The sequence below is a fragment of the Lactuca saligna genome, chromosome 4 (assembly GCF_052625555.1).
Source record: "Lactuca saligna cultivar CGN05327 chromosome 4, ASM5262555v1, whole genome shotgun sequence".
In the NCBI taxonomy this organism is placed as follows: domain Eukaryota; kingdom Viridiplantae; phylum Streptophyta; class Magnoliopsida; order Asterales; family Asteraceae; genus Lactuca; species Lactuca saligna.
The window spans coordinates 121,484,686-121,499,371 of NC_136420.1; the positions used below are offsets into that span (position 1 = coordinate 121,484,686).

At 31.8% G+C, this 14,686-nt stretch overlaps 1 protein-coding gene across 1 annotated transcript; it reads right to left on the bottom strand.

Annotated features, from left to right (window-relative positions):
* Nucleotides 1–1,859: 1,859 nt before the first annotated feature.
* On the bottom strand, nucleotides 1,860–12,203 carry LOC145042705 (Tetratricopeptide repeat (TPR)-like superfamily protein). Its single transcript, XM_078991166.1, has 23 exons — nucleotides 11,896–12,203; nucleotides 11,735–11,796; nucleotides 11,565–11,657; nucleotides 11,129–11,201; nucleotides 8,895–9,254; nucleotides 8,741–8,805; nucleotides 8,428–8,559; nucleotides 8,280–8,321; nucleotides 7,698–8,219; nucleotides 7,461–7,615; nucleotides 6,858–7,332; nucleotides 6,689–6,751; nucleotides 6,512–6,613; nucleotides 6,098–6,415; nucleotides 5,926–6,018; nucleotides 5,067–5,168; nucleotides 4,871–4,975; nucleotides 4,650–4,783; nucleotides 4,361–4,544; nucleotides 4,149–4,280; nucleotides 3,902–4,014; nucleotides 3,724–3,802; nucleotides 1,860–3,369 (listed from the first exon to the last, which is right to left on the bottom strand). Exons 1-23 carry the CDS (start codon nucleotides 11,963–11,965, stop codon nucleotides 1,984–1,986), a joined length of 4,860 nt encoding a protein of 1,619 aa, XP_078847292.1. The 5' UTR covers nucleotides 11,966–12,203; the 3' UTR covers nucleotides 1,860–1,983.
* Nucleotides 12,204–14,686: the final 2,483 nt, after the last annotated feature.

Here is a 14,686-nt window from a genome sequence, read left to right on the forward strand (position 1 = left end):
TAGAAAAAATGAAAGCTGAAGAGGTTAGAAGAGGCAAGTCAAGTGTTGCGCCACGCAGCACACGCGCAGAGGTTTTGTAGTCTGAAGTCTTCCAAAAAACAAACTGCTGCGAGAGGGAAAGTGTTGCGCGTGTGCTGCGCCGCGCAGCAATAAGTGGTTTGAAGAGGTTTTTATAGAAAAACAAACAACACCTTACCCTCTTTGCAACTCAAATCCTACAATACTTTGCTTAGTTGGTATTTCAAAAAGGGAAGATGGGTGTTTGGTATTTGACAGGGGAATTCATGGGTGTTTGTTTCTTGTGTTCTTGACTGGCAACGAATGCAGATGTGTGTTGACGATTCAACCGACGTTTGTTTTTGTCGTTGATGGTAGCTCAAGTGAGGATGAACTTCAAGTACTTAAGAATGAGTTGCTGTTGATTCTATTAGAATTTATTTTATATAGATGTATTCTGTTAGAATGTTTGAGAATAATTATCAACAACAAGTACATTATGTCAGAATTTATAGTTTTTATTCTCTTAGAATGCATTGATTTTTTTTAATTTTTGAAACTTGATTATGTTTTCTTTGTGGATTTAGGTTTTGAAGAGGCTAACATTGATGTGGAGAAGGAAGAAAACATAGAGAACGAGAGTGTATTATACCAGAATGTGTTATGCTACAATGTATAAAGTCTTGCTAAATAATATTCTATTAGAATATATTAGTGTTTTTGTTAGATTGTGATGTTTTTTTTTCTTTCAGAATGTTGTTATTATTAAATGAATCATAATCATACAATGTAATTATTTGGATATTATTAGTTCAATAATTGATTTTGTGTATTCTTTTTAGAATGTATTTACTAATTTACGGTTGGCATTCTGTCATTCTGACAGAATATAATCGACGAATATATTTACTAGTTTATGGTTAACATTCTACCATTATGATAGAATAAAATCGAATTTCTAATTTTGAATTAATTTAAAATATTCAGATTTTTAAAAATAAAGGAATTAATTATCCTTAAAAATCCGAAAATTTCCTTTTTTAATATAGGTTAATTGACTAAAATGTCCTTATGCTGAAATTTGTGTGTTTATATGGTATATGTTATCATATTCTACTATCATAGACCCTCAGATAATTACCTTTGATTATATTCTATCCGATGGTCCAAATCTGTGGATTCTGGCACACAATAATTACTAGAAACAAAATTATATATATATATATATATATATATATATATATATATATATATATATATATATATATATATATATATATATATATATATATATATATATATATATATATATATCCAAATGATTTTGAACCCGATCGTGATAACATATTACACAAGACTTGTTATCTTTAAAAACATGTTTTCAAACAAAAATTCCAATACATTTACCCATTTTCAACATATTAAAATATAGATTTTTCAATAGCTTATTGATATAACACTTTTTTTTTAATAAAAAGGCTTAATTACCAATTCATTTAAATATAGTTTTTTTTAATAGCTTATTGATATAACAACCAAAAATTGTTGTTGGTTTGTGAACTGAAGGCTGGATACAAAATATGTCAATTGCTATAATCATTCAATGTATCAAATAGATCAATATTAAGTAAATTATTATACTTATTTTCAAATAATCTTTAATTACAACTTGTGTCCAATCTTACTTTTTGTTACATAGGCAGTCCCTTCCGATTTATTATGGTCTTTATCACCATCTCTGTTAAACATTGCCGTTAAATGTTAGTAAAAAGAGTATTTTATCCTTTTACTGATTTGATCCAAAAACAAAATGGTCATGTTTGAAAAAAAGTAACAACCCAGTTGTTAGATTTAATGTTACATAAACCAAACATTAATGATTTTATTATTATGAGTCAAACAAAACCTCTTACACCAAGAGTAACAACAACAATAATCGCAACAGATTTGAACCAATTTTATTCATTCAACTCAACTCAACTCAACTCAACGCACGGAAGCAGACACAGATTGCTGTTGAGTATGTCCATACAACCCACTCACCCCACTTGCAAACTGCTGTTTATTCCTTCTCCTTTTCGTCACCATAACAAACCCTTCACCGTCTCCATTTCCATTTCCATTATCATCTTTATTTTTCTCCACCACTCCTTCATCATCCCCATAAATTATCTTCATAATCGCAGGTGTCTGTGTTTGTGACTGTGACTGTGGGGGTGCACTATCACTTTTAACCACTCCACTTTCACTTTCACTTTTCACCTCCGAGTTATCACGAACTGACTTCACAATAAAACTCAACAAAATCTGTCTCGCCAGCTCAGCTTTCTCAACATCCGAACTCATCTTTTTCACCTTCTCATCTTCACTCGACCCTGACCCGGACCCAATTGTCCCACCTTCCGAACCCTGCCAGGCCCGTTTTGGGACGAACTCGGGTGCATGCGGGTTCATGATCCGTGGGCTAGACCCAGACCCGGACCCGAACCCACTTCCGGGGATTTGGTATTTTAAGAACCCGTTTTTTAACCGAAACGATTGGGATTGTGTCATTCGGTAGTATAACGGCGAGCGGGGCCCACACGGAACTCGAGCTGCGATTGGTGGATATTCGGGGATGAGATCATACACGTTGCTTTGAGGGCTGAATGGTTGAGCTGAAGCTGAAAGTTTGCTTCCATTTGTTTCGGTTGTATTGTCTGTTATGTTACTACTTGTTTCTGAATCTTTATTTTCATCCGTTGACTTTTCTGATTCTGGTGTAGTTTCGTGAACTGTGTCGACTTCTTTTATGACTTCATCCTCTGGTATTGTGAGATCCACAACATCAGGTTGTAGTTGTTGTTCGTTCTTGACATCATCCTCTGATGCGATGTTTTTTACGTTTTTGTCCTCGTGAAGTTCTTGTTTTTCGAGTAAGGGTTTGAGAATTGTACCTGGTGGGGCGACTGCAACTGCTTTGTATGAGACAGACTTGGAAGCCATAGTTGCGGTAGTTGGGGAAACCCTAGGGGTGATTTTGGAAATTGAACTTGTTCTTGGGGTTACTTTTGGAATGACAATGGCTTCCTTTTTTTCCTGGACGTGTAGTTTGGTTAGGTCGGGACGTCTTCTGTTGAACTTTTTTTGACCCGTGTGTCCTGACCCTGACCGGATCTTTGGATTGGCTTCTTGCCATCCTTCATCGGAGATTGGTTCTTGGAATTCTTCTGTGACTAGTGTTACATTTTTAGGGGTATTTTCGTCCTTTTTTGCTTTTTGGATAACCACCTCTGGTTCATCTTCTTGAATAGTAGTGGTTTCAACAGTATCATTGTTTTTTGAATCTGTTTGTGTTTGTACTTCAGGAGACTTTTCGCCAACTGGTGATGCCTGATAATATAGTAGCAGAACATACTTTATTTTATTTTTCATTTTCTGGTTTCCACATTCAAGTTCGTTAATTGTAATTACAATAATGTATAGAATATATTTAAAGTTATATATCTTTTTACTTACACATAATATAGAAACTCCATTCAAAAATTTATTTCGTTCAACTAGGCTAACCAAACATGACCATGGAATGTAATCATTCATTCCATCACCTTGCTAATTCCATTACCCCATCCAATTCCATTCCATCCAACCAAACAAACCTTGTTTGTAGGTCAAGTTAAGTACTTAAAAAAATATATTTATTAAAAAAAAACTTTTGTTGCTTTGTTAAACTCTGTATTTAACTACCTTGGTACGACGTTTCCTCTGTCCATCTCCTCCCTTGGAATCCTGATCTGGATTAATGAAATCAAGTAGATCTGATACACTGCAAGAATGAAGTCAAAGTAAATTTATTAGTCAACAGAGGTAAACTATTAAACAGTCTTCTACATTTGAGTAAAAATTGGATATACCATATTAATACCTAAGATGACCCTTGCTTGCAATTGATGCATCTGGTTTTGGAGTTCCATTTCTTGCTGCTTCTTGCTGCTCTAATGCTTTTGATTCAAAATATTCAAGCCATGCAGCAGCATCCTAATCACATCAAAATTAAAAAAGAAAACACAAATCAATACACCATCATCTGAAATCTGCTCTAAGGCTTATGCCATCTCATAATTCAAATCTCATTGCTATAATGGGTAAAAAATTTAATGTAAAATGCTTACCTGAGTACGAAGATCCTCTACTCCCAATTTTGCTTGAAGAATCTGCAATGTAGTTTGCTCATGTTGGACGCTTAAGGAATAAGCTTCCATCAATGAAAGAGCTATAGCTATGGCATGATAGCTTGCAGCAGTCTGTAGAGTCAAAACATATTTAGTCAAACAACTGTGTGTGTGTGTGAGAGAGAGAGAGAGAGGGTGAGAGAGAGAGGGACCTGTATGTGATCAGCTCCTAGTAATCTTTGGTTACACTTTAAGGCTTCATGAAGGTATCTGAGGGCAACATGGACATTTCCCATACCCTCTTCCATCATAGCCACATTAATATAAGTAGCAGCTGTGTTGGGGTGCGAGAGCCCACAAGTGAAATACAAAAGAAACAGAGCACGGTTGACGTATCTGTGAAAACACAATCACAATGTAATATTAATTTATTATTTTATTTTATTAATCATTAACCACCTGGTCCAATCTTTGACTAAAAAGCCAGCATGATTGACTTACTTGAGTGCCAGTTCAATATGTTGGAGACGATAGTAAAAGACCGAAAGGTCCCCGTAACTTTTCATTGTGTCTGGATGATCAAGCCCAAGTTCTCTCTCATTTATGTCCAAAGCCCTTTGTTGATAAATTGTTGCCTACATTATACAAGATTATAATTATTTTAAAAAAAGGTAGATTTTTCCATGAGAATAGTAAATAGAGTTTTACATGAATTTATTTACCTGATTGAAGTCACCAGTGTGGTAAAGAACAACTGCAAGGAGGCTGTATGCACTAGCAGTGGTTCGGTGATAAGGGCCACATACAGCTATCATCTTTGCAAGTGCCTTCAATATTGTATATAGTATATACAAATGTTAACAAATAACACCTTGCTTTTATTCATGTAAAGAATGAAACTTTTTTATTTAATGTTACCTTGGTTCCATAGTTAACTGCATCTTCTAGTTTTCCTTTATCAAGGGCAATTTTGGAAGACTCTAGTAACGTCCGCCCATCAGCAGAAGAACATAATACGTGCTGTTACATATACATCAATGTTAGGGGTTGTTTCTTTTTTACTTGATCTACACAGAATGACTTAATGGGTTAAGCCAAAAAAAAAACTAGTTTAATGTACTCAGACACTAACCCTGTACCTATTTTCCCTTACTTTTTCTTATATTGATTAGTACTTTTCATCCAATTTTAGGGAAATTAACTAATGAGATTATAAAATATTCAACTTTGGATTACCTAATTAGCAAATAAGATTATAAAAATGTGAATAACATTGTTAAATACTCAACTTTGAATTAATTTTCAAGTCTAATAACTTATGAAGATCAAAACTAATTAAACCCTTCTTGGCTAAATATATTTGATAAAGCTGAAATTTAGAAAGTGTCAAAACAATTCTTAACTATTAGGTACAGTTTGAATTATTATTAATATTATGATTAAATATTGTGTTCAATTTGAAGTTACTAATCATATTATGATTAAATATAACTAAATTTGTACTATTATTTATAGAATATAAGCTGTGATTTACAACAGTTCTTAAATAAGCAACCATTTGTTATTTACCATCATGTCTTTACAGAAGGGTAAAATGGTCATTTACTCAGATTCAGATAGTTGATTTCTGTTCAAAAAAGGAAGAGACTTCATGCATTCAACATTTTATCCAGACAGAAATCATTATCCATTCAGCCACTTTATCCAATACATGTCCTTGACTTGTGTGTGTGTGTGTGTGTGTGTGTGAGAGAGAGAGAGAGAGAGAGAGAGCTACCTTACAAACTGGGACCATGCTGATAACATCAGAACTCCTAAATGGATTTGGAGTTTCCATATCATAGTCTCGTGAAACCAATTCCAAACCAATCTGGATGTGGTTGAAGCTATCAGTATTTTATTTTTAAAAAAATTTCAAAACTAAATAAACAGTTCATACGAAATGGTACCTTGTGACACAATCCACGTAGAACTGATAACTTCCTCAACTGTTGGTATTCATCCTTCATCTTCCAATCATATCTTTTTGCCAAAAAAGATTGCAACCAATGTAGCTTAAGACTTTGATCTTCAGTAAATTCTTTACTCTTATCATCTATTCCCCACACCCCAAACAAGAAATTTAAAGCTGACACAATTGTTGCTGACAGCTCAGCAAAGTTTTCAACAGAAGCAACAACAGCTTCAATTATATGCTTAAAGGCACGTGTCACCATCTCATGAATACATAGTGATCGTATATGAGGAAGCTTCTCAGCAAGTTCAACCTAATTAGTAAAACTAGAGTAGGTCAGATATTTATTATTTTTTTATTTATTAATAAATGTAAACGGAAATCTTGGAACATTATTCAAAAAACTCACCACACGTCCTAAAGAGCGCATACGTAGCCCTCTTAAATGCATGAAATCAGTGAGTGTTCGCCCATCAACTGGAGAAAGTTCAAGTGATGCAAAATCTGTCACCTAAAAAAGAGACCAAAATTTTCATTTTGCCATTCAAGTATATGGTAAAATTTATTATGTAAAAAAGTATATTACCAGTTTAGGCAATGCAACTTCATCATAATAAGCATGTGCCATTTCAATAAGCTCATCTCGTGACTGTTATACAAGGAGCATATAAAGATTAAAGAGAGCACTTAGCCTTTTCAAACAAAGTATGTGAAAGTAATTCCTTGCGTTTACTTTTGAAAAGAGATGAACAAACCTTCAAATGAAGACCAGTTCCACTTTCTTTCAACCTTAAGAAGGCTTCTTCTGGAATCAGTTTAGTCAGCTCTGACTCCGAGTTTGACTCTTTGATGTCTGACTCACTGACACTGCTTTCTTGACCTAAATTGTTTTCTTCTGTTTCATCAGAGGAATCAGCATCATTTTGCTTCTTTTCCCGCTTTTTCAGCATTTTAAATTGTTTTCCTAAGCCTTTAACCACTGTTTCAGCTTTATCTTCATTGGGTGAACTGTCTCCTGATGGTGCTTCCTGCTTTTGCAGATGCTGTACCCAACAAGATCCCAATTCCCATCTGATAGGCTTTCCAGAAGCTTCTGACTTTTCCAGATTCTTCAAACTTTCTTTTATTACTTGTTTAACCAAACCCCTTGAAGCTTCAACATTCCCCTGTTCAGATGATAGAGATCCTGATAATTCCAGATCTCTTGAGTTGGGAAGCAGAGCCCTTAAGCTGTAAAAGGTTCCATATAACCAAGTTTTATGTTACTAATTTACTACTGATTTTGGGGACCTTTTGTTATTGTGATTTGGTGATCCAGAAGTATCAGTTTATAATCTTGGAGTTTATTAATTCCATACCTGTTAATGTTAAGGGAATTAGCTCCACCTTCTGGTTGATCATCAATCGATATATCTTGTGATATGAACTTTGCCTTTTTGATGTCACCAACAATCTTTACAGTTGCTGTATATCCACAATGTCTTACAAATACAGTACCCAGGGAGGTGGTGTCCTGTAAACAGTAAAAGTTGGCTATATTTATTTAGATTCCAATATTCCATAGCTAGCAGAAGAATGAGTTAAGGCATACTTACATGGACTACTGCACTCTCATCTGCTGTTATTCCTTTGAGTAAATTTGTTATAGCAACTTCCTCAGAAGACATGGTAGGAGATCCAACACCAACTACCTTCACTTCTGACTTTGAGCTTGCATCAGCTGCATCACGCCTCACTGTAATAAACAAGTCTCCCACACGATCCTCACGTACTATTGATCCTGGAGAACAGTTTGATGTTGCAACAGAATCTATGACTTTGCGTATGGTTGAAACAGCTTTAAAGATAGAGACATCAACAAACAAGCTATGAAGCAAGAATGCCTTTCGATCACGAATCACCCTTTCTTCCTCAGTCTTGCAAGGAAGGTTGGCTAATATTGCAAACTCTGTGGCCCATGGTCTATGGTCATGTTGACCATTTTGCCCTTGGCCTCCACCATTGCCACCCCAGTTTTCATCTTCTGATGGAAGTGGCTGGAAGTTTGATTCTGAGTCCAAAATGGATGGAGGAACTAACCAAGTGTTCGCCCGAAAACCATATGGAAGATTACCAAACTGAAAAAATACATAATGTCAGTTTCCAATTACACTCTTATAGCATCAATTATATATTACCTTATTATGTTCTAAGTAGGCTTTCATCAAGGAATCATACGCCTGCATAATTTCAACATAAAATTGAGTATTTTTCTCTTACACACTTCTTCCAATTAATAGAAGAGAGAACATAGAGATGAAGCAGAAAAGGAAATAATATACGGACGTTAGCAAAAGCTTGGCTGAGCTGTTGAAGAAGATCCACCAGGGAATGGCTTTGCAAAAACTGCTTTCCCAAGGCGTAGAAGCCCTTCGTGGATGCAACTACTTGAAATAACTTTCCGTTACATATTTTAATCTGCAAATAGAGAAGATATTATCATCTTTGCGAATAATTCACTGTTTTTTCTTCAAAGTATGTTGAATTTTATGATCGACACAAACAACTTCTTAAGTTGTGATGGCAATTTATGATTTCATAATTGTGTGACAATGGAGTTTCGTCTCGAGAAACAATGTGTGTGAGTTTGAGAGAGAACCTGCATTTCGAAGTGATCGCCCTCGCGCTTCTCCTGCGCATCCTGGCCATCAATTCTTTTCAATTCTGAGAATTAAAAAGGCCAAAGATCGATTAATTAAACTGGCGTTAATCTCCGATAAGAACGAAAACTCAAAAGGAAACCTGGTGCTTACGTAAGATAGGTGGAGAGAGATTTGAGAAAGAGAAGAATTCGTAGAAATCGGAGAGCTTCGGAACCGGATGAATGGCTGCCATGTCGAGGTTCCCCGATACCGGAGAAGTTGCAGCCGCAGTTGTCTCTGTTTCGGAGGAACCGCCATTTTCAACGGTTTCTCCTCCATCAGACAAGGGAGAGACAGGTCGGCCGGCTGTAACCTGCACATTTTGAGATCGTCCCTTCTTGGATCGAGCTTCTCCTCCGGCGACTGTGGTGGCTCTTCTCGCCTTGGGCTTCCCGAAACGCGTTGTGCTCGCGACGATATCCAATAGTCTCCGCACGTGCGCCACCGCATGCGCCTCCTCCGTGTAGTCCTCTTCAAAAATGTCAATGGCAATTTTGTAAATAAAAAACACGTGTCTTCAAATTTTACAAATATTCTATAAATCGATATAGTTTATTTTTCAAAAGAGAAATTAAATATCACATGACATTATAAAAATAAATCTTCTGACATATAATTTTATATTATGTCTGTAATTTTAATGATGAACATTATATCAACTAATTAAATAATAGCTTGCTATGCTAAATAAATACAAAAACATATCTCGTTAATTTATAGTATATATCATGAGCTATTCCGTTATACCATATTACTTATATATAATATATAATTATGTAACTTTTCAAAAGTATTAATTTATGAAATTGTTTTAATTTTAATTTTTTAATAAAATAGTTCTCAAATTTACTTTATCCGAACAGATACGTATCTACAAGAGCGTTATAAACATGTAAAACTCCAAATTCCATAAAAATATAAAAAGTAAGAAAGTTATTTTGGTAATTTTATATAATTGTGAAACTACCCGACAAAAATGGACAAGTTGGGAATATTGCAAAGGAAGCTTTTATGGAAATTAATAGACATAAATAAATAATAAGGAAAACTTTGAAGGAAATCAAAAGACAGAAGTATAACTAAAAAATTATATAAAAAAAAAAAGTTCACTAGTCAATAGTCATGATTTTTAATTTTGTAAAGTTTATTACTGGTGGCAGAATGAACCCATTGGGTTATATAAAGTGGTAAAATTAATAAGACGAAACTTATATGTAACAGGTGAAATGAGTATTTCTGTACCTATTAAAACACATCGATTTCATACAAAACTTTTGTTTGAGTTTAAATTATTCTTAATTTAAAAACTAATAATAATAATTATGTATAAAATATCATTATAAAAGTTATTTTATTACAATCATAATATTGTTTCTGTAACATTGACTATTTAAAGCTACAATCCGAAGCAAAAACAATCAGTGAAAGAATTAGAACTTTTGTTGTATAATATTTGTTTGAAATTCCGCAATCTTAATTATTTAATACTAAAATAAAGATAATTGGCAGAAATATTTAATAGTTTTTCTATCCTCCCAATTGGGCTTTTTATATTATTTTTCGAGGTTTGTGTAATCATTTAAATTCACGATTGGGTGAGCCTTTAAAAATAAGTAAAGAACATGCCATAGCGTACGACATTGGTGTACACAATAATTTTGTCATGTATCCCATGGGCATTTTGGTAGAATATGCCTTTATATCAATAAATTTTTGTTTTTCAAAAAACATATAATTTAGTAAAAAAAAAAACATATAATATATAGGCATTAATAAGTAAATAAATAATCTTTTTATGTAAACGAGAAACATTGAATACATATAGGCAATTTAATAAAACTAGAGGTGGCACTTTAATGAAACTAACAATTTCAACAAAAATCAATTTTATAATGTAATAATAACAATAACAATAAATAAATATTCTTTTAACTGAAACCTTTTTACAAAAAAACATTACTATTTAAAGAAATCTATCTTATGTAGCTGTGATTTCTTTAATAAATATGACAGCTTTAAGAATATGCAGTCAATTTTTTCTGTAAAAAGCTTTCAATTTTTTTCCTTGTTTGAACTGCATCCAAAGATCTAGACAAGCGATATTTCATAGGAGTTGTAGATAACAAATATTAAAAACCCAAAAAAAGTTAAGAAAATATTATACCTAAATACATACATTTATATGCATATATATATATATATATATATATATATATATATATATATATATATATATATATATATATATATATATATATATATGTTGATATAAATGTATGTATAAGATTTAATCGATGATTTATGGTTTGTAGTTTTGTGGGATATTGGTGAAAAAAGCAACCTACCTTCAACCATCTTCATCAAACATGGCTTCAAAGAAACCAAATCCACCCTATCATTCAACTTTGCTCCTTTAACCTGTTTAAAATTATTCAATGCCAACAAATTATTACAGATTTACAGACATTTTCAATGCCAATAATTAATTACAGTCTACCCCTTATTTCTAGAGCCAAAATTTTCAAATACAGACCAATTTCACTATGACATGCTGTTCATCATTAATTACAGCTTTAATGGTGTTGTGAGTTTCAGAATTTAGGCTCTAGAAATTAGTTTTGTCACCGATTTCTCCAATAATCAAGGATTGAAATTAGCGCCGAAAACATAGTAGTTATTCATCAATAGTTTTAGTAATTAGTAATGAGTGTTATTGATAATTAATCTGAAATGTTCAAACCAAATTAGTGCAATTATCGTGAATTTCTTTGGGAAGTTCACCTCGTGTGAGAGAGAGTAATTGGTTAGATGGCAAGTATCGACATTAACAGCTAGTAATTTCTTCACGTCGAGTATTTTGTCTGTGGAGATGCCCTGCATTTTCGTTACAAATTAAGTTGAAATCCATCTAACAAAGTAAATGAATTCGAAAATCCTTAGTTGTAATTTACCTTGAGTATAACTTGAGTTTCATAAGGAGTGATGATAGTTATGTCTAGAACACTAGGAACAACTGCAAAAATTAAAAATCATATTACTGTAAATGTTATTGATTCTGAATGAGATTCCGATTAGAGAACAGAGAAGATTAAGAGAAGAAGAAGACGAAGACCTTTCTCTTCCTTCTTCTTCTTATCGGCTTTGGTTTTGTTTCCTTTTCCTCTGTTGGACCTCGGTGCCATAGCTTCTGAGTTGTTTTTATTGTTTCCGTGTATTGAGAATGGAATGGAAAAAAGAGGGCTCTTCAATGGCGAATGGAAAATGCCATTTGAGAAATTAATGAAGAATTGGTTGATATGTGAAGATATATGAAGATGAAGATATAAGGATAAGAGTGTGTCTTGGGAGCTATCTCTATTTGTGGATTTCTGAAATTTTCCTGGCCTCTCCTTTGCTACTGTGATTCTCTCTCTCTCCCTATCTCTCTCTCTTAACTACAAGATACATGTGATGGTCCTTTTAAGAGAGACCGTGTGACATTGTGAAGGAGAGAGAATGTTATATTTTTAAGTAGGGTTAACAATTAACTTTGTTATTTAAGATGATATATTCAAACGTGTCAAGAATCGTTAAAATTATAGAAAAGTTTACAGTATCATTAAAAGTAAGCAAATTATTGTATTTATGTAGTAAACTTTTTTTTTTTAAAGATTTAAGCACTAGTTTTCAAATTTGTATTTTTTGATTTATCATTATAAAATTTTATAATTTTTATTGACATAAATGTTACATGAACTAGGGATATAAAGTGTAACTTCTTTAAACCACAAGGATACATTTTATCAAATTTTCAAAGATTAAGCTGAAAATATAATTTACTCTATATTTAATTGGATGTCAAATGATTTGGTAAAGACTCGTCCCGTTTTAGAGTATTTATTTAAAAAAAATGGAGACCGGGACGGGGCGGACAGTTCTGTCCTGAAACCCTGATGGGGTCCCATTAATAAATTTTATATATATTAGTTATATAAATATAATAAATAATAATATAATTTTGAGTTCTAAAATTCAATAAAAAACATGTTTTTAAGTTTTTATTATAATGTTTTTAGGAAAATCTCCAATAAAATCCTAAAATTTTGGTCCGGTTTACGTTTTAGTCATAAACTAATTTTTGTTTACGAAAAAGTCCAAAAAACTGGCAAAAGTATTCATTTTGACCCCTTTTGACCGGTTGGAACCGACAACAAATTAATTTGGGACTATTTCATAAACTAACATAAAATATTGGGACTATTTCACAAAATGACTTAAAATATTGGGATTTTTTCTGCAAAAAAAAAATATTAGGAGTTTTCTGCAAACAAAAACATTATTATTATTATTATTATTATTATTATTATTATTATTAACAAGTATATTAATTTTTGAATTCATTATTATTAATATATTTAATAATACATATAAATACACTTAAATAAAAATATATTAAAGAAATCACGACTTGTATGTCCTCACTTTGTATATGATCATTTCACATTTCTTATTATTGTTTTCAATTCAAAATATTAACACTTAACAATTTAAAAAAAGTTGTCTATATATAAAATTATGTATAAATAGTTTAAGATAAAAGGATTTCTCACTTTGTATATAAAATTTCTTAAGGTAGAATGATTTCTTTTCAAATCCAACAGATCTACAATAAATATTTACATTGGTAGCCCATATCAAAATTCGAAAATATTAATTAAAATATATTATTTAATAGAAAGTAATATGATTTATTTTGCTTTATCACATTATATCTGCTATCTTTCCAAAAAACCACAAAGATAAAGTAATGAAAAAGAGCAACATACATGTTAGTAATTCAAAAATACTTACACACAAGACATACACGCATATCACATGCTCACTATTTGTAAACAATTTGAAAAATCAGTAGCTTCTTTTAAATTGTTAAATGTTAATATTCTGAATTAAAAACAATAATAACAAATGTGAAATGACCATATACAAAGTTAGAATATACAAACAGACATTCATGATTACAAAGCTTAAAGCATTATCATCCACTTAACCTTCACCTTTATAAAATGTCTTTAATATTTTTTTAATTTAAATGTATTTATATGTATTATTAATAATATTAATAATAACAAATTTAAAAAATAGTATACTTATTTATACTTTTAATATAATAATAATAAGATTTTTGTTTGCAGAAAAACCCTAATATTTTTTGTTTTTGCAGAAAAGTCCCAATATTTTGGGTCAATTTATGAAATAGTCCTAAATTAATTTGTTACCGGTTCCAACCAGTCAAAAAGGGTCAAAATGCAAACTTTTGCCGGTTTTTGGGACTTTTTCGTAAACAAAAATTAGTTTAGGATTAAAACATAAACCGAGCTAAAATTTTAGGACTTTATTGGAGATTTCCCATGTTTTTAAGATGCCATAACTTTTTTGTTTTTAACATGTAAAATTATGCTATAAATAATTATTTGTTACCAAAAAATAGTTTCTTTTAGCTAAAATAAGAACTGTTTTTAGCCCAAAAAAGACATACCAAAATCAATCGATAATGAGGGCTAAGGCGGGGATGTACTTTCCGTCCCATTTACCCCCATTAATATTCCTATGACTTGGGCGTTTTCCCTGTGTTTATATGATTCATGGATATCGTTAATAAGATATTGTATTTAAGAGAAAATTAGTATATATATATATATATATATATATATATATATATATATATATATATATATATATATATATATATATATATATATATATATATATATATTCTAACACCTCGAAAATCATAGGGTAAAAATTTTAATTTTAATATATATATATTCAAACATTCATTTATCTTTATTCAAACATTTAAAAGTATTCTAGAGTAAAACAATTATCAAAGTAAATTCCCAAAATCATGAATTGCGAAAAAACAT